The sequence below is a fragment of the Berghia stephanieae genome, chromosome 5, assembly GCF_034508935.2.
Source record: "Berghia stephanieae isolate SIO BIC M18660-M18661 chromosome 5, UCSD_Bste_1.3, whole genome shotgun sequence".
Lineage (NCBI taxonomy): Eukaryota > Metazoa > Mollusca > Gastropoda > Nudibranchia > Aeolidiidae > Berghia > Berghia stephanieae.
Window position 1 is genome coordinate 58,847,489 of NC_088364.1, and position 20,614 is coordinate 58,868,102.

Sequence of the window (20,614 nt, forward strand, 5' to 3'; positions counted from 1 at the left end):
GTCCTTTCGGTGGGCTTGATGAACTCGGCGCGCCCATCTCCTCTCCGAGCTGAATCCGAACGTGGTCAGGTTTTTCCTGTATCGATGATATCGATGTGGGGGCCGGGCCTTGTCTCCACCACTCGTCGTGGTCTCGACAGGTCTCTGAGCCCGACTGTTGTCCCTTTCTCCGTCTTCGATTACGATAAGGCGTTGTCCGGCCAAGGTCCGGGGTGCCTACCTAAGTCTGGCCCAAGGGGCACGCAAGCTGTTACACCACAAGGTATAGTATAGACACAAGTAACAAAAATATTTCTCAGAGGAGCATAAAAGTGTATCCAGAGGATAAAAGCATTATAAATGTGATCATGTTTTGACTTTTATACATTCTGATCACATGACATAGTTCTAGTTCTAGCCAGTATGAAGAATAAAAGTACCGATTTTCTTTGTTTAGAACCACGTTGTTGGGCGACGTAACATCAGACTATTGAATCCAATTCATTTCTTCCATTGGAATAGATCCAGAGACCCTATTGGATGAATAAAGGGAATTTTTCTTTTTTTTTTTAAATTTATTTTTATCCCTGATTGCTCAGAAGGATTTTCGAGGGAATGACCGTCCCCATGCTTGTCCCTTGGTTATTTAGTCCAGTACAAGAGGGTTTTGCTATGATTTTGCTTTTCCCATGCCTGACCCCCAGGTCGTCAGGGGTGAAAATGAAAATCAGTCCTACCCTCTACGCAATTTCAAACTCAAAATTATGGGACAAAAAATGGCAAATTTTACCGGAAATTGTGCACAAAGTTGGGGAAAACAATTACAATTAACAATAAAAAATTGCTGTCAATAAAATTGTTATAATAAAGAAGTAAAAAAATTCGGATATGACCTTTTAACTTAAATAGTAAAAGGTCATATCCGAATTTATTAAAAAAAAAAAAAAAGAATCAAAGAATGACGTCCTACATGTTAAGTGTTGCAGTTGGCCATGGACCTCTTGTAAAGCGCTTTGAGCACGTTTAGTGGATATTGCGCTATATAAAAGATCAATTAAAAAAAAAAGGTTCGATGGGGAAAGGTCCACATAGATGGACGTGTATATAATACACATGCAAATACATTGTAAGTGCACGTCAAGATAGATCGACTGGGTGGGGATCCTGACCTCCCATAGCGGGCAGGGAGGTACATACTGTGTCTTCTATCCCCTTATATCTGTTTTCCAACATGCTTTCTGTCTTTGTCTTGGAATGAGATAACTTGGTTTTGTCCTGGCTCTGGTCGGAGTCCTAGCCGGGAGGGAAACAGTCAAATGCATAGTTATTGTTTTGGGAGAAATATTTTTCTCCTTGTAAATCATCTCTCTGTTATGTATTATTATTTTTATTTTGAATGTATAATGTAAGCATTTGAGTGTATTCCTCTTTGTTGGATTTTGTGCTTGTGTCTGGATGAGACTTGTAGGTGATTTCAAACTAAGTACATTGGTGGTATGCTCTTGGAATCTACATCTGATCCCTATTTGTTCTCAGTTCCCCTTTGCCTTACCTTTTCTTGGGTGCTTTAATTGTAATTCTATAACTTTTTACTATCCCATTTTCTTCCTTTTTACTGGCGCTGATATGACCTTAATGTGTTGCAAGCGCCGTAACACCCTTAAAAATAAATAAATAATAAGATAGATCGACGTGTACAAATATTCAGGTCTGACTCTGACTCTTGACATCCGTACCCAATTATGGGCCTAGTTTAACATTGTTGTAATGGACAGTATTTTGCGTCATTTTTTGAGATTTCTATAACAATGATCCCATAATGAATTGGGTTATCATACCTGCAAATACGTTCACGTCGATATAGATTATTTTGTTTTCAAAATTTTAAAGACAGATAATAGTTGTGTAGTATTGACACTTTTCATGATCACAAATTATCTGGTAGCGTTAAATAAAATTAAAAAAAAACTAAAATAAAATTCCCTTTATTCATCCCCATGGGGAAATTTGTCTTTAATGTCTATTCCAAGGGAAGACTGGAATAACCCAGGGGTCAGCCGCAGAGCAGCGCCGCAAAGTGAGCTAGGGCGAGGTGACTTGCTCAAAGCCACACAGCGAAGCGGCGGGTGATTGAACTCGGTACCTTTCGGGTACGAAGCAAAGACCGTACCGCTGAGCCACGCTGTCCCTACGAAGGAAACAAATTGCGATTCGCTGGAATGTCATCTTTTTAACATAGACTTTAAAAATCAGAACTGAACGATTGGAAAATATTATGTCATAATGCCGACGTGGACTTATTCGAAGGTCTGGCAACCCAATTCCTTATGGGCTCATTGTTGTAATGAAAATCTCCAAAAAAAAAAAAGACAAAAAAAAAAAAAAAAAAAAAAAGACGCAAAATGTCCATTACAACAATGTTAAACTAGGCCCATAAGTGGATTCGGATATCAGACCTGCATATATGTACACGTCGCATAATCTACAATTGACTGACCCAGACTGATAACCGCGTGTCCGGTTGTGATTATTACAGCTAAATGTATAGTATTTTTGTTGTCTTTCCCCGACACAAAACTGAAATAGCTACAACTGAACATAAGGATACATTAAGTCGACTAAAGGGTTAGATTGCTGTTAATCTTTTTCTTAGGGGTGCCTGTGTTGGTTTGTCCGTCATACGTTGTGATTCTCGCTTTCAAACCGGTAGATCGGTGGTTCAAGTCACTCTGAGTGCAGCGCAAAGTTGAGTCCTTCGTGTAAAATGAGTGTAATAGTGTTGTCACGTCCTACATGTTACTGTTGGCTTGTAACATGCTTTACGCGAATTTAGTGAATGTTGCGATGTATAAAATCTCACTTTACTTTTAAAAAAACAACAACGTGATCTTTAAATTAGCGCATTTGGACTCAGAAGACAACGAGCTGTATTGGGTTGTAGGATATATAGACACAAACATTCATATACTATTAATATGAATGAACTCACTACTTTATTAAGGGAAATAACTCCGAAATTGTTTAGGTTTTGTTATTGTTTATCTCATCAACACGTTGTTTCGCCTTGTTCGTTATTTTTCATAAAGAGAAGCAAAGAAGTAAAGGGAAACAGAAAATGCCAAAGAAAAAGAGACAAGAGTCTAAGGTGAGCATTTTAATCGAAAATTTCTCTATATATACTTTCTTTCTGATACTTAATAACAGTTTAAGTTTAAAAGGATTGCTTCATTTTCGAGTGAATGGCCGGCATCATGCATGGCATGGCAGTGCAGTGGCAGAGAGAGATCATTTTTTTTGTTTGTTTGAGTTTGTTTGTTGACTTTGTGATCTTGTGCTGGCTGAGTGTCAATGTGAAGTGGGAATTAATTTGTTCCACTGAAATTGCATGAAATGTTAGGCGTTTTAGGATTGGTAGCAGAGGCAAGGGAGACAAAGATTTTGCCGTTAAAGTTAAAGTTTAAGTTTAAAGTTTATTAAGTTATTAAGAGAGAGAGAGAGAGAGAGAGAGAGAGAGAGAGAGAGAGAGAGAGAGAGAGAGAGAGAGAGAGACAGAGAGAGAGAGAGAGAGAGATTTAATAGAAGAGAGACAGAGATAACGGAATATCTAAGAAAAAAAAAAGAATATATGGGAGTACAAATTGTAATGCAACCGCTGGTAAACGACAACCCCAGTGGACCTAAGTGGACCTCTGGTCCCAATTTATTTGTGATACTATTAGTTATTAAAAAACCCACAAAATAGTAACATGCATTTTTGTAAAATCCCTGTTTTTTTGTATTGAAATGATTTAAACATCATTCCACAACTTTCATATTAGGCTTGTGCTGAAGTTTCGTCCAAGGCAGAGTCAATTGAGGAGGAAATTACTGAAGAAGCGGAAGGAGGTAAAGTTTTTACACCATCATTGAAGCTTGTGATTTACCAATTATTGTCAAATCTCCAAAATAATGTAGATTTCTTGGAGGGTTTTTTTTTTTTCATTTTTTTTTGTGTGACATTCCTTTTTCAACTTTTCCATTATTATTATTTTAAAAAAATTATCAGCGTTTTTCTCTATTGGAAATTTTACATTTTCGAAAGTTTCTCATCTTTATAACTTTATATATTTTAATCTTTGCTGTGTGAAACTCTCTGTCCATTTGTCACAGATGATAATAATATGCCATCATATCTTTTTTGATTAAATACCTGTTTAAGATTTTATTAGTGATAGTAGTAAGTGGTTCTTAAAATAAACAATATTGAAAAGTTAGGCTGAAAAAGGTCATTTACAACTGAGTGATTTTTATTTATTTTTTTCCAAATCATTTTACAGTTTGTTCATTTTTTTTTTAAACAATAGAAGTAAATGGGAAGAAGACAATCGAAGACAGAGATGACAGTGATACAAATGAAGAAATGGAAGTAGAAAAACCGATGACAAAGAAGAGGAAAATGGAAATGTCTGTGAAAGAGCCCAGCCCTAAAAAACTTAAAGGTAATTTTTCCTTTTTAAGGGAGTATCAGAACTGCCTTGTACTTGTACTATGAAAAATTGTAAAATTACGAAACTTCGGCTAAAATTTCAAAACTTTATGAGCATCTCTCAGTCATTAAAACTTATTAAAATTAAAGTTTATGCCAGACTACATAATTTTAAGGATTTTAAAGTGTTATTTTCTGGGTGGGGTTCCTGACCTTTCATAGTGGGCAGGGAGGTACATACTGTGTCCTCTATCCCCTTATATCTGTTTTCCAACATGCTTTTAGTCTTTGTCTTGGAGTCCAAGCTGGGAGGGAAACAGTCAAATGCATAGTTATTGTTTTGGGAGATGATATTTTTCTCCTTGTAAATCATCTCTCCGTTATGTATTATTATATTTTTTATTTTGAATGTATAATGTAAGCATTTGAGTATATTCCTCTTTGTTGGATCTTGTGTTTGTGTCTGGATGAGACTTATAGGTGATCTCAAACTAAGTACTTTGATGGTATGCTCTTGGAATCTACATCTGATCCCTATTTGTTCCCAGTTCCCCTTTGTCTTACTTTTTCTTGGGTGCTTTAATTGTAATTCTAGAAATTTTTACTATCCCATTTTCTTCCTTTTTACTGGCGCTGATATAACCTAAATGTGTTGCAAGCGCCGTAAAACCCTTAAAAACAAAACAAACAAACAAATTGTTATTTAATTGGTAACTAGAGTGATTACAATTTTTATCTCCTACAAATTGTAATATGCAATCATTTTTTTGTCATGTAGAATTTGTTCAAGTCAAACCCCATCGTCATTGCTTTTGTCTTCATGTTTGAGTTTGAGACGTCAGATTGTCCAAGTTGTGAAAGAATTATTTTGATATATTTTTATTGATTGGTTTCTCAGTTTTAATTTGGTATCATCATATTCATTTTACCCCATCATGATGATGCTTGAAACTTAAAAAAATAATTTTATAATGAACTTTTTGATTTCAAAATCATTATTAGAGTAGAGTGATAAAGTAAGTATTTGTTAGAATGTGCCAAAATACAATTTATGTTATTATTATCATCATCATGATTATTATTATTATTATTATTATTATTATTATTATTATTATTATTATTATTATTATTATTATTATTATTATTGTTATTATTATTATTATTATTACTATTCTTATTTTTCTTCTTCTTCTTCTTCTTCTTCTTCTTCTTCTTCTTCTTCTTCTTCTTCTTCTTCTTCTTCTTCTTCTTCTTCTTCTTCTTCTTCTTCTTCTTCTTCTTCTTCTTATTATATTGTAATAATTATTATTATCATCATTATAGTAATAATAATGAAAAATAATTCCACTTTATTATTTATCTTGTTCTAGGTTAGAATATTCAGCAGAACCCCAAAATAAAAAGTTTCTCAAATTTAGGGAAAGAGCAATATTTAGATTTATTCCATATGCTCTTCAGACTTTCTTTTGATAAGAATTTCCATCGTTATTCCAGGAAAGTCGAAGAAATTATTGGTGAGAAACTTGGGATATGGCACGGATGATCGAGCTCTAAAGAATGCATTTTCAGGCTGTAAGTTGGCAAAGGTTCCGATATTTTTGGACACTGGAAAAAAGAGAGAGTAAGTCAAATTATAATTGTTGAAGTTTTGATGATAATTTATGATTTTATCACATTTGAGTGGTTCTTATACAAAGGAGCTTAGTATTTTTAAAAAAAAAAAAGAGAAATAAATTCCCCCCCCCCCCCTCCCCCCCCTTGAAAAACAAACTAAGGGGGAAAGCCTGCGAAAAAGAACCAAAATTCCCCCCCCCCCCCCCCTTCCATAACAAAAAAAAAGGAAACAAACAATAAAAAAATAAAGCAAAAAAAGCAGGCAACAAACATTTTATTTCCGAGTAAACTGTATTTTTGTATTGCTTTCTGGTTAATTTAGGCAAAATGTGCAAGTCAATACATTTTGAATTTAGACCAACGAGGTCGCTTGACTGGAGCATTGGGTGACACTGCAAAGGAACACCAGCATAGGTATAAAATACCTACTTGCTTACAAAGTCTTATTGATCCGAAAGCTAAAGATTGAGTTAATACGTTTCTGATTTGGGTTAAAAATCATATTATAACACCTTATGCTCATATCTAAGAAAATTTAAGAATAATGAAATGGTGAAATTGGATGGAATATGACACCTTAAAGTATTTGTTTTAGTAGCGCATCATCAATCAGTCAGATATCACTGTTTATCTGGTCCATATTTTACCAAGAACAAAGAAGAAAGGTGTTATAACATCACATCATTAATCTGTCAGTGACCCATAATTTAACAGGAACAATGAAGAAAAGGGGTGATCTGATTATATTTATTTATATCGACTTTTATCTGTCTGTTGTCTTAGCAGCAGTTAAAGTATCAGGAACAAGAAATTCAGGAATTATTTTCAAGATCATGAGGCATCTACGATGTTATTTGAGAGAGAAAAATTGGTCATGGGTTGTTTGTGTATCACTTTAAAGAGATGCGTAAGTTTCCTCCATTTATTAGAATAAATGAAAATTTCATTGTATACATTTTCCCCTCCTTCTGTGAATTCCATCTTTTTTTATTTTTTTATATGTCCTTTTCAGAATTGGTTTTGTGGAGTACAATACAGCAGAGGAGGCAGCCAAAGCATTGGAATTAATGAACGGCCAGTCCATCGGTGGCCGACAAATTTCCGTTGAGTATTCTATTGCGAATATCAAGAAGTCAAGTGATAAGTCTCTTTCATCGTCTTCAAATCCTTCACGTACGAACATATAAATTATATAAGCAATTATAATTATTAGATAATAATGCTTTTTACTGCTATATAAAGATAATGATTAGATATCCTTTTTTTTTTTTTACTGGAATGAAAGAAGAATATTTTCTTATATTTTAATAATTTTATAGGGAATTTGTTCATTGATTAAGGGGGTTTGGATGACAAGTTTATTAGTTGCAAAACTGGCCCTGGCAAAGGTTGTTAGGAAAAGTACTTTTTACATACTTTACCACACTTGTCTCGGGTTTGAATAAGTACCAGACTGTTGTGGCTCCTAACATGTGTCTTCTTTTGTGACTTGATGGACTTAAAGTTTTCCGCTTTCGAAGCCATCCGACTTGTTGAACAGACACATGTTTGTTGTGCGATTAGAGCTATAATATATGGGGTAGGCGCTATATGGAAATTGCATTGTTATTCTTGAATGATTTGCTGTTTTCTGCAGGGAAGGAGAGTACTTTAGTTGTAAAAAATTTGGGCCCTGGCACAGATGAAGATATCTTAAGAGACGCTTTTGAAGGTTGTATTGCAGCAAGAGTGCCTACATTTTCAGACACAGGAAGAAAAAAAGGGTGAGTCGATAGATGCGATAATAATAAGACTGCTGCTTGCTGTTTTTAGATTTTCTTCTTCCGCTTTCAGCTCTTAGCAGAGATGTGTTTGTCAAAGTGACAAATTAGAGAGCAGACACCGGTGTAAGATAAAGATCTGAAAAAGTGTTTATGAAACAATGCCAGACAAAGAAAGAAGAAAAAAACCCATCTTAAAAATCAGGCTGGACTGGGGATTCCCATTCGTACTTTTTCAGATCTGTATATAGTAATGCTTAAAATCAGGTCATTTGATTGAAGGCCCACTTGATTGGCTTTTTGTTTTGATTAAATTCAAACAAGTCATTTGATTGAAGGCCCACTTGATTGTTTTTTTTGTTTTGGTTTTTGTATTATGAAATGAACAGAAACAAACGCCTGTTATTGTTAACCTGTGGTCATGATATTGATCCATTGCAAATTAATTTCCTCTTGATCTAAAGTAGACCCAGCACTTGTTCGCTGATAGATGGATGGACAAATGATCAGGAAAAAGAAATAGAATCTGAAATCATTATGGAGTCAAATTCACATTTTAAAACAGTCTAATGTTGTGCTGAGTTAGGCTGTTCCCAAATATAAAAAAGGAAATGATAAATCTTTGAATTCCACTCTAGAGCTAACCGTGTATGTCCATATTACCAAAACCATCTTTCTACCTAAGGCAACATTAGTAAAAGTATTGCTTGTCTAAGTCTATTGTAACATTTCTGTTAAGTTGTCTTTTGTACCGTTGTTGTTATTGTTGTGAATTCTATTTGATTTAAGGGAAAGCTTGTCTATTTCTGATATAACTTATTTTTAGTTGAAGAATAATATCAAGGGAGTATACTCATCTTTGGTTTCCCTTGTAGTCTTCTAGTAATAATTTGCCTCCCTTAACCATGCATTTGAAATGATAGTTTAGAATAGTCCCACTACCTCATTGTCTATACTCATCATCATCATCATCATAGCTTGTCGCTCCAACACCGAACCCATTCCACAGCATCTGGGCAGCAGACTCTTAGGTCTTGATCTGTGCAGCTGGGCAGGTCCTGCAATGTGCTCCATCGTCTGCTTTGGGCATCCACATGTACACAAGCTGATCTCAGCCAGTTCCCACTTTTTCATGCTTGCAGCTGTTCTCCCAAGTTTTTCCCGTGCTCTGTTTAGTGTTACCCATTCATTCCTGGGGAGCTCAGTTCCGTAGGGCAGTTCTCTCAGATCTTCAACAGTGTTTTTTGCATGATTGTCCCACTCCCTCCATGTGGAAAGTCTATACAGCTGCATTGTCTATACTAATAACACATATTTCAAATTGTTTTTGGTCAATCAAGTTTTATGATTGATCCATTTTTCACTTTTATTTCTGTCACGTTCAACATGAATTAGTAGTATTCCTTGCAGTCCATGGAGCCAGAGTATATCTTGGTTTCTATAGCGTGAAACGGACAATAACAATCACTTGCAACCACTTGGATAGGACACTAGTCTATCAAAAAGTACTTTTCACCAGATCTAACAGACCTAGCTACCCAATCACTGCTGGGTGGACAGGGGAGTCAGAGAAAAAATCTCGTCTTCAGTCCCATTGCATGTGAAACGAGTGCTCTATCAATTGATCTATTCGGACCCCACAACATTAATTAAAATGGAACAATTTTATGGGGTTGGCCATTCATTTGAACACAAGAGAGATATTTAGATTTCTTCTTTGAAGCTCATACCATCATGACATCTGAAGGTATCACAATTTAATGCCAAAAGTTAAAAATCACCAAAAAAAAAAAAAATAAAGAAGTAAATGTGACTCATATATAAGGGAACAACACAAAACAAACAACGTTTCGACCCTTGGCCTTCGTCAGGAGACAATCAATAAAACACAAAAATGTAAGGTTACAAAAAAAATCACATTTTGTCAAATATGGAAACAATATTAAATGTATTGGATGTTGATGCAAGAAGAGGCGCAAGAGAAGGGAGAGGGATAAATGGAGGAGAGGGTGGGCGGTGGGGGTATGTATGTGTTTGTTGTTTGTTTTATGTTGTCCCCTTATATATGAGTCACATTTACTCACCGTAGTTTTCTCTCCATTTTATTGGCTCATTTAGGCACCTCTAGTTTTAAATATCACCATATGAAAAAGTTTTCTTCTAGATTAATTTTGGTTTGACCTCAACTGACATTTTGTCTATATCAATTAGGGATCAGTTCATCATTTTCATTTAAATAGATTATTGCCATTGGTAGTTTTATTACCTCTTTCTCATTCTCTCCTTCTGGGTGGGGCTTTCTGATTTCTCAGTGGGCAGGGAGGCAGTTACTATGTCGTCTATCCATCTTTTTATGTTTTCCAACATGCTCTTTGTCTTTGTCCTGGAATGAGATTACTTTGGTTTTGCCCTGGCTGGGAGGAAACAGTCAAATGTATATTTCAGAGTTTTGGGAGATGATATTTTTTGTCTTGTAAATCAACTCTCTATAACTATTATGCACTGTTTTATTTTTTGTTTTACATATATATGATTTGTAAGCATTGGAGTCTGTTCCTTTTAGTGGGGACAAGTGGTTATGACAGGATAAGTCAAACTAGGTACACTATAGTATGCTCTTGGAATCTACATCTGTTCCCTATTTGAACTAATTCCCTTTTGTCTTACTTTTTCTTGGGTGCTTTAATTGTAACTCTAGAACTTTTTTTACTTTCCCATTTTCTTCCTTTTTACTGGCGCTGATATGAACTAGATGTTTCGTAAATGTCGTGAAACCGTTTAAAACATGAAACAAAACCTCATTCTCTTCTTGTGATATGTCACATCCATATGTGCGGCTATGTGGTCTTGTAGTATGACACTCACTTTTGGATGGAAAGGTCCTGGGTTCGAGCCCCACTCAGCACATAGTTGAGTCCTTAGAAAAGGCTCTTTACTTACATTCTCTCACCGTACTCTGGTGTAAAATGAGTACCTGGTCATTAATAGCGTTGTCTCTGTTGAAAAAAATGTAATATCGCCTCATAGGCATCATGTCTCATTCTACATGTTACGTGCTGCTATTGGTCAGGGACCCTTTGTAAAGCGCTTTGAGCACATTTTGTGGATATTGTGCTATATAAAAGCTCAGATTCCATTCAATGTAATTTCCAGATTTGGTTTTGTCGAGTTCAAAACAAAGGAAGAGGCAGTGGCGGCCAAGGAGTCCATGTCAGACCAAATAATTGGGGGCAAAGAAATCACCATTGAGTTTGATGGTGTCAAGGTTTCACAAGGTAAATGTTTCAAGGTTACATCTTCTACTTTCTTATGTTTTATAGGTCCTCGATTTGTTTGAAACATTGTCACTACCTTGATGAAGAGGTGGGGGGGGGGGGGGGGGGGGGGGGGGGGGGGGGGGGGGGGGGGGGTGGGGGCGCTGATAGCAATAAGTGATGGCATCCTCTTATACCTCATTTGTCAGTTTTTCGTTGACAAAGGGGAAACCCGAAACTTCTATATCATCTGTCTTCTTTAATCAAATTGAAGTCCCGTCCCATTCAAATTAACCGTCATTATTTGAGGTTTATATGAAATATTGACATTGTGTGCTGAAAAAAACCCCCCAAAAAACATGAAAACATGGCCTGGACTTTTTAAAATAGTGGGAGATGGTGGAAATATACTTATATCAAGATTGCCAATTTTCCCTATTTTTACGGAATTCAGTATATTATAAACCCTCAGTATATTTTCCATCACCTATGGAACAGAAAATAAGTACATATAAAAGTCTTTTTACTGGAGTTCAATCACCCGCTGCTGAGCTGTGTGGCCTTGAGCAAGTCATCTCGCCCTAGCTCAGTTTGCAGTACTGCACTGCGGCTGATGCCTGGGTTATTCCAGTCTTTCCTTGGAATAGACCTGAAAGACAAATTTCCCCCATGAGGTGAAGAAAGGACATTAAAATTTTTTTTTGGTTAAGCGCTTTGATCACGTTAGTGGATAGTGCGCTATATAAGAGCTCAATTAAAATTTTTTTTTTTTTTTTACCATTTCCCCCTTATTTTAACAAATAATAAATTGTTTCTGCTTACATTTCAGTTTTATTTGTAAAGAATTTGAGTTTTGAGACAGATGAACAAGACTTGCAAGATGCATTTGAAGGGTGTTTGTCAGTCAGTTTGCCTGTGTGGCCAGACACAGGCAGGAGAAAAGGGTAAATGTAAAGTCATGATCGTTCTCTGACTTACAGAAACTGTTGAAATGTTTTTATTTAATATCATTATAATTTTAAGTGCATGACCTTATTTTAGAATTTACTAGTGGAGAGCCCGCAAAATTTGTGGATGAATGAAGGCTTGATGTGTGGATAAATAAAGACTAAATGTCTGGATAAATAAAGGCTTAATTTGTGGATAAATAAAGGCTTAATGTGTGGATAAATAAAGGCTTAATTTGTGGATAAATAAAGGCTTAATGTGTGGATAAATAAAGGCTTAATTTGTGGATAAAGAAAGGCTTAATGTGTGGATAAAGAAAGGATTAATGTGTGGATAAAGAAAGGATTAATGTGTGGATAAATAAAGGCTTAATGTGTGGATAAATAAAGGCTTAATGTGTGGATAAAGAAAGGCTTAATGTGTGGATAAAGAAAGGCTTAATGTGTGGATAAAGAAAGGCTTAATGTGTGGATAAAGAAAGGATTAATGTGTGGATAAATAAAGGCTTAATAGGCACCTATTTATTTTAATTATTATCTTATCGCAAATTTAACTTTCTCTCTTGAGTTCATTTGAATGGTAAATCCAACAAATTTGTACGATTTTCAACTATGGTGAACTGGAGAGAGTTAAACTGGGTGTCTGAATTTTATCGCTATATTATAAGTCGTTTTCTCCAATGAACATCGGATTTTGGTACACTGGGTTTCTAGCACACTTTTTGGTTTCTCCTAAGAAAGTACCAGAATCTATCAATGACCTTATATTGCTCCCATTCCAATGGTTGAGCACTCTAAAGACCCATGTCCGAATATTTTACTTTGTAAAATATTTAATAGTTGAATTTTGATATTTTGGATATAGGAATGGTTACATACACACTTCCAATGATTTTGGAACTGGCAGAGTAGAAGATGTGATGTCACGACTTCTCTGCTCTATTTTTGCCAGCTGAGAATTTCCATTGTTTAATGTGTAGAGAAATCTGCTTATGGTCATTTAAAACAATTTTTTTTCCTCTTATCTTCCTTCAGATTTGCTTTTGTGAGATACAGGACAAAAGACGAAGCGTCAAAGGCCAAAGACTCCATGTCCGGCCAGTCTATTGATGGCAGACAGATTGTAGTAGATTATTCACAGGAAGCTTCTACTAATCGTGGTGAGAATTTGCTTTATTTTTTAATTTGAGATCTTTAAAAGATAAGATTGGAATATGATTTATGTGCAGAGCTAGTGAAACCAAATCAGAGAGCAAAAGAAATGAGACTACTATGGATTCCTGGTCAATGCGACATCAGAGAAAATGAAATATCAGATTCTTTGAACAAAATGGGATCTGAGCAAACACAAGATGAAAACATTAATTAAGTTGTCAAAATCAAGCCAATCATCAAGGCCCATGCAAAGTCAACTGATACAAGACGCACCCAAGCTTCAATAAAAGTGACCCAGTCAAAGTTTTAAATAGAAAACACCAAATCACAATCTTCAGACTGCGATCAGGACAAACAACCTCCTGTAACGCCACATGCATATATATATATATATATATATATATATATTATATATATATATATATAGAGCTTTTATATAGTGCAATATCCACTAACAATGTTCAAAGTGCATTTTGGTATCTCCTACCGGCTTTCATGAATTAATGCTAAAATACTCACAACATCTGCCAGACTGTGTGTAAGCTTGAACGTTTATAGTCTGATCGATAGAATTTAGCAGGAACTAATTGTTAAAATGGCTTTCTTAAAATAGTAACAAAGAGCTGAGTGACGTCCATTTCATTCCATCTTTAGGGACCTCTGTCTTTATCAAATGGATTTCAAATTGGAGTAAGTTAGGATGGAATGAACTTGAATAACCATTAACATGTTTCCAAGATTATTGGTTTAATTCTCTACATTTTCAAAGGAAAAAATAATGATAATAATGATGATGATAATGATAAGTATAATGATAATGATGATGATAATAATAATAATAATAATAATAATAATAATAATAATAATAATAATAAATCATGATAATAATAATGATAATAATAATAATAAAAGTAAAGAAATAGTAATGAATGATAAATGATGCATTGGTACTTCCTTCAGGTTTTGTACAAGATCAAGGGTGGCCATTTGTCCGAAGCCATCAAAGAGGTGGTCGTATAAAAAGATGAGATTAGAGGTGAGTCCTATGTTATTGGTTTTAGAAATGAACATTTATCTTTAGTGCATTGTCGCATGCGATTCATCGTGTTCAATGTGCTTCACCGTGTTTCATTTATTTTGACAGCAGGCCATATGGAATCATATGTCCATTTCATGCAGATCCAGTCATCTGTGAGGCATCCATATTATTGTACTAACACTCTCACAATATCCATCACTGCCTCTAATCAGATTCTCATTGACACAGAGCCAAGTAGTAGAGTCATGTGTAGAAAGTACCTAAGTGCAAAAAGTAATGAACAAAAATGAATATCATCATCATCATTGCCTTTTTCACCCTGGGTCAGGGTATAGGCCACAGACAAACAGTTTCCATCCTTCTCTATCCTGAGCCAACTTTTTTATCTCATTCCAGGTCTTACCACTTCTCTGTATATCAGCTTCTTTAATTCTTCTCCATGTTCCTCGTGGCCTTCCCCTTGATCTTCTGCCCTGAGGGTTCCAGTCCAATACTTTCTTTGTTATAGTTGAGTCATTCTTTCTAAGCGTGTGTCCAATCCACCTCCATCGTCTTCTTCCTATATCCTCTCCCACTGGTTTCTGCTGTGTTCTTTTCCATACTTCTTCATTTTTTATTCTATCCATCCATTTTATTCTGAGTAGCTTACGCATGCACCTGTTTACGAAAATCTGTACCCTCCTTATACATGCCTGTGATGCGTTCCAAGTTTCACATCCATACAGTAGGACAGACTTCACGTTTGAGTTGAAAAGTCTTAGCTTTAGTTGAAGGGAGATATCTTTAGTTCTCCAAACTCTGTTCAAAGATGTGAATGCAGCCTGTGCCTTTCCTATTCGTGCTTTCACCTCTGCTTCCGTGCCTCCATCCTTGTCAATTATACTTCCGAGATAGCAGAAAGTGTCTATATCTTCGAGTTCCTGATCTTTTACTTTGATCTGCTCCCTTTGACGCGTACCTATCCTCAAGACCTTTGACTTTGCAGGGTGAATTCTTAGACCAATTGATTCCGAGAGGCTGTTTATAATTGTGGTTTTTGCTTGCATCTGGTCCTGGGTGTGGGACAAAAGAGCCAGATCATCTGCAAAATCCAGATCATCCAACTGTGTCCAGGGGGTCCACTGTATCCCATTTCTTCTCCCTTTGGAGGTTTCCTTCATTAGCCAATCAATGACAAGGATGAACAGGAATGGTGAGAGCAAGCATCCCTGCTTGACACCAGTCTTAATTTCAAAGCTGTCAGTAAGCTGATCTTCATGTACAACCCTGCAACTTGATCCTTCATACATTTCCTTAATGAGGTTTACTATCTTTTCAGGGAGTCCATAATGTGCCAGAATTTTCCACAATGTTGCTCTGTCAATACTGTCGAAAGCCTTCTCGTAATCCAGAAAGTTGACAATAAGAGGAGAGTTCCAATCTATAGACTGTTCTACTATGACTCGCAGAGAGGCAATCTGGTCGGTGGTTGAACGGTTTTTCCGAAAACCTGCCTGTTCGTCCCGCAGTTTAGCATCTGTTGCATTCTTAATTCTCTCTAAAATAATACGGTTGAAAACCTTTCCTGGGATAGAAAGAAGAGTGATGCCTCGATAATTATTACAATTACTGAGGTCCCCTTTCTTTGGAAGCTTGATAAGATGTCCTTCCTTCCAATCCTTTGGGAATATCCCGTTATTCCAGATTCTCTCAAATAGTGGGTGCAGGGCCTCAGCATTTCTTTCCGCATCAACTTTTAGAGCCTCCGGTGGAATCTGGTCTGGTCCAGCAGCTTTCCCCTTTTCATCTTGTTAATGGCACCCACAATCTCTGCTATCGATGGTGGATCACAGCTAATTGGTAGCTCATTCCTTGCAGGCAAAATTTCTGGCTGGTTGTCTGGTGGTGGTCTGTTCAGAAGGCAGTTGAAATGTTCCCTCCATCGTTCAGATTGAGCCTCTTTTCCAAAAATAGTTTTCCCATCTTTGTCTTTGACTGGTACCTCTGGTTTCCCATATTTTCCAGCAAGTGTCTTGGTAGTTTGATAAAGGATCCTCATGTGTCCTCCAGTCGCTGCTGCTTCTGCTTTCTCTGCAAGTCTGTTCATGAATGCTTCCTTGTCTTTCTTCACAGATCTTTTGACTTCCTTAGCTATGGCTCGATACTGCTCTTGTGCATCCAGTCTTGAAGCCCTTGTTCGGCTTGCATTCACTTGTTCCTTCCTTGTTCTCCTCTTTTCAATAAGGTCCAAGGTGGTTGTACTTATCCATTCTTTATGTTCCGATTTCTTTACCCCCAATACCTCGTGGCAAGTTGTTATGTAGACTTCCTTGATCTTTGCCCAATGTGACTCTACATCTATGTCCTCCTCGAGCTCAGTAAGAGGTTGGAATCTATTACTCAATTGTAGTTTGAATTCCTCATTTTTTTCCCCATCAAGTGCATTCACCTCGAATTTTCTTCTTGTATGTGATCTGGCCCCGTGTTTTCTGAGTCGGAGCTTAAGCTTTGCCAATAGCAGGTGGTGGTCTGATCCAACATCTGCCCCTCTCTGTACTGTCACATCTTCCAATGAACGTCTGAATCTACGAGAGATACAAAAATGATCAATCTGATTCTCTGTCACACCATCTGGTGAGACCCAAGTTGCTTTGTGAATCCTCTTATGGGGGAACACTGATCCTCCAATCACCAAACTGTTGAATGCACAGAAATTTGCAAATCTCTCTCCATTATCATTCATTTCTCCCATGCCATGACGTCCCATGATACCTTCATAGCCTACGTTATCCTGTCCCACTTTTGCATTAGCATCTCCCATCAATATGTTGATGTCTTTCCTTGGCAACTTGTCAATGACTTGTTGTAGCAGACCATAAAATGTATCTTTGTCCTCATCTGTTGCATCATTTGTTGGGGCATAGATCTGTACAATGTTCATGCTGATCTTCTTACTCCGTGTTGTAAAGGACGCCATAATGATCCTTTCTCCGCATTGTTCCCATCCTCTCAGTGACTTCTGGGCAAACTTGCTTAGAATTATTCCTACTCCCTGTGTATGAATCCCGTCCCCTCTCCCTGAATATAAAATCTTCTCCCCAGACTTGAGGTGTTTCTGTCCGGATTGTATCCAGTGGGTTTCGCTTACTCCAAGTATATGCAGCCTGTATCTTCTCATCTCAGTCACAACTTGAGAGCTTTTTCCTGCTTCATACATGGTGCGAACGTTCCACGACGCAATTCGAAGCTGCTTGTTTGGCGAAGACGTCATCGGGTCAGCAGAGTCCTTTCGGCTTTGTCTGTTGTCCTTCATAAATTCTGTAATTCCAGAAACTCTTCGGTCGCCCAAGCTAAAAAAAGGATTTAGTTTGTCTGTCTGTGTTTCTGTAACGGTTTGAGTTTAACGGAAAGGGGTGTTAACCCTTAGCCAACCCCCAACCTGGAGGACCAGGTGACTCAAAGATGGGGGAATCACACACCATTAGTCGCCTTTTACGACACGCTGGCTTGACCCTCTCAGTTGAGGGACCCCGGACACCACACGGGTTAATATGAATATAACAGTGCGAAAAGTGCGGTTTAAGATAGACACCGGGATTTATACCACTCACTTTTTTGGAGTGGTGGATAGCTCTGACAGTAGCGCTACCCTCTTCCCGGCCATACAGAGTTGTCGTACCATTTAGGTTGTGAGTTCCAGGCCCCATCGTTGCGACGTTAAAAAAAATTGTCTATTGTCTTCTGGAACTTTTCTGCTCACTTCATTCCTTGTTGTTATCAACATAAGTGCCTGCTCCACATACTTTTCTGAATTTCTTGTTGTTGTTTCCTCTATGAGGTTAATCTTTATTTTTGGAAGTTTTAGTTCAGCATTTGGTGTTTTTTGGCTGATAAGTATTGACTTTTACCTGTTTTCTGGGAGCCTGTGTCTTTCATTCAAGTTGTTGGCGATATGTAGCAGAGTTGTTTATTTTAATCTTGTTCTGGGTTTCCATTTTTCTATCTAGGGTCTGGCTAGATTATCTGATTAGGAGAGGTTTGATAACGATAAATACTTAGAGAAAGGAATAGGATAAAAAAACAGGAAAAAAAAATCTTTGAAAATGCATATATATCATTCTATCTTTTTTATTTGTCAAATTTCGTTTTCAGATTTACACATGCAAATGTGTTTGTTGTGTTGAAAGGGCTTAGTGTTTGACAAATGACATTTTAAAAATTATTTCAACCAACAGGAAACCAAAGCTGTAAACCATTTGAACTTGAATTCTCACAATATTTTCTGGTTTTATTATTTTTTTTTCTTTTCTTTTCTTTTTCTTCCACAGGTGAATGTGGAATTTGACGCATGAATGAATTTGATTTTAGGGATTCATCAGATGTGCTTTCCTGACCTTGCTGCAAAAGAAAAATTCAAATAAATAAACGTTTATGGGAAACACATTAAGAAAATGGGGGAATAGAGGATAGCTTTGATCATTTTGTTTTGGAAGAGGGAACCACGGAGACAAGGAAGATTCTGGTGGACTCTTCATGAGACGCATTGTTTCTTATTCGAAATAAGAATATGTTAAATTCATCATATGTTGATGGGAGCTTTTAGCTTTTCAGCTTATTGTGTTGAATTTATTTTTAGAAAAAAAAAATATACAGTTGCATTCTCTAATCGGAACTCCACATTCCAGATGTCTCCATTATCCGCACTGGTTGCCTTGGCATGGATATTTTTCTTCTTTATTTGTATAGACTTTAGGGACTAGTTCCACTATCCGGATGTCTCTCTAAATGCTGGGAACGGAGGTGTTCGGATCGGAGAGACGTGACTGTATAATATGGTTTATGTTAATGTTGATGTTAATGTTGATCAATTGACACATTTGCTCATAGAGATTTCAAAGTAATCCCACAGAAGATTACAGTAGAATCCTGATAACACAAACACTGCTGAACCAGAAAGATTGCTTGAATTTATAAACCATTTTCAATGGAACACACTTAGATAAAGAGCACAAGGTTGCCAAATTTCCGCATATTTACGGAGTTCACTATGTTATAAATCCTCAGTATATTTTCCAATCATCTGCTAAACGGAAAAAAGTAAGAACATAATGTCTTTTTACTGGAGTTTAGCAAGGACTTAGAAATTGGTCAGCCCATGTGTTTGTCTAACAGTTTGGTAAATTTTTGCCGTCTGAGTTGGCAACCCTGAGAACAGAAAATGTGGGACCATTAAGAGGGGTTCGAAAGGGATAATATCTACTATTAGCTCCTAATTGGGATGTTGGGTAGGTTAGATCTGGCAGATAGTACCTTGCTATTTTATAATAGATACGTGTCCTACTTGCTACTGTCTGTTTAATGTTGGAGACGCAGATTGACTCCAGGTTCAAGGACCTCATGGTTATGAAGAAATTGCCTACGGCCATTTGCTGAGGCGGAGACAGTCAGATAGAATTTTCTATATGTGAGATGTACCTCTTTTGTATCTTAAAATGAAAATATCACACTTTCCCCTTGATAATGTTAAACACTTCATCATCATCATTGCCTTTTTCACCCTGGGTCAGGGTATAGGCCACAGACAAACAGTTTCCATCCTTCTCTATCCTGAGCCAACTTTTTTATCTCATTCCAGGTCTTACCACTTCTCTGTATATCAGCTTCTTTAATTCTTCTCCATGTTCCTCGTGGCCTTCCCCTTGATCTTCTGCCCTGAGGGTTCCAGTCCAATACTTTCTTTGTTATAGTTGAGTCATTCTTTCTAAGCGTGTGTCCAATCCACCTCCACCGTCTTCTTCCTATATCCTCTCCCACTGGTTTCTGCTGGATTCTTTTCATACTTCTCATTGTTTATTCTATCCATTGCAATTTTTGTCTGAGTAGCTTAGCAACACCTGTAACGAAAATCTGTACCACTTATACAGCCTGTGTGTTCAAGTTTCACATTCCATACATGTGGATAGATTCACGTTAGAGTTGAAAAGTACCTTAGCTTTAGTTGAAGAGATATCTTTAGTTCTCAACTCTGTTAAAGTTGGGAAGCAGCTGTCCTTCCATTCGGCTTTACCTCTGCTTCCGTTGCCTCCACCTTGTCATTATACTTCCGAGATAGCAGATAAAGTGTCTATATTTCGAGTTCCTATCTTTACTTTGATCTTAAAATTGAGCGTAACCTATCTCAACCTTTGACTTTGAGTGAATTCTTAACCCAATTGATCGAGCTACAAATAATTATGGACTTTTGATATTGTCAATGCTCAGTCGAAACTGGGTGCGAGTTTGTGAGTACTTGTAGATCAAGTATAAATAAAAAAGTGTTGTCAGTTTAGACAGAAAACAAGAAATCTTTCTTTCTTTGTTTTTTTTGTTTCTTTTTTATTTTGATTTAACATATTTTCAAAGTTATGAGGGTTTATTTACAA

General features: G+C 36.7%; 1 protein-coding gene across 1 annotated transcript; it reads left to right on the plus strand.

Moving 5' to 3' along the window:
• The first annotated feature begins 3,027 nt into the window (after nucleotides 1-3,027).
• LOC144973325 (nucleolin-like) lies at nucleotides 3,028-20,011 on the plus strand. Its single transcript, XM_078915616.1, has 11 exons — nucleotides 3,028-3,124; nucleotides 3,798-3,864; nucleotides 4,323-4,457; nucleotides 5,939-6,065; nucleotides 7,071-7,231; nucleotides 7,695-7,821; nucleotides 10,972-11,093; nucleotides 11,902-12,016; nucleotides 13,055-13,179; nucleotides 14,135-14,210; nucleotides 18,521-20,011. Exons 1-10 carry the CDS (start codon nucleotides 3,095-3,097, stop codon nucleotides 14,200-14,202), a joined length of 1,077 nt encoding a protein of 358 aa, XP_078771742.1. The 5' UTR covers nucleotides 3,028-3,094; the 3' UTR covers nucleotides 14,203-14,210; nucleotides 18,521-20,011.
• The last annotated feature ends 603 nt before the right edge of the window (nucleotides 20,012-20,614 follow it).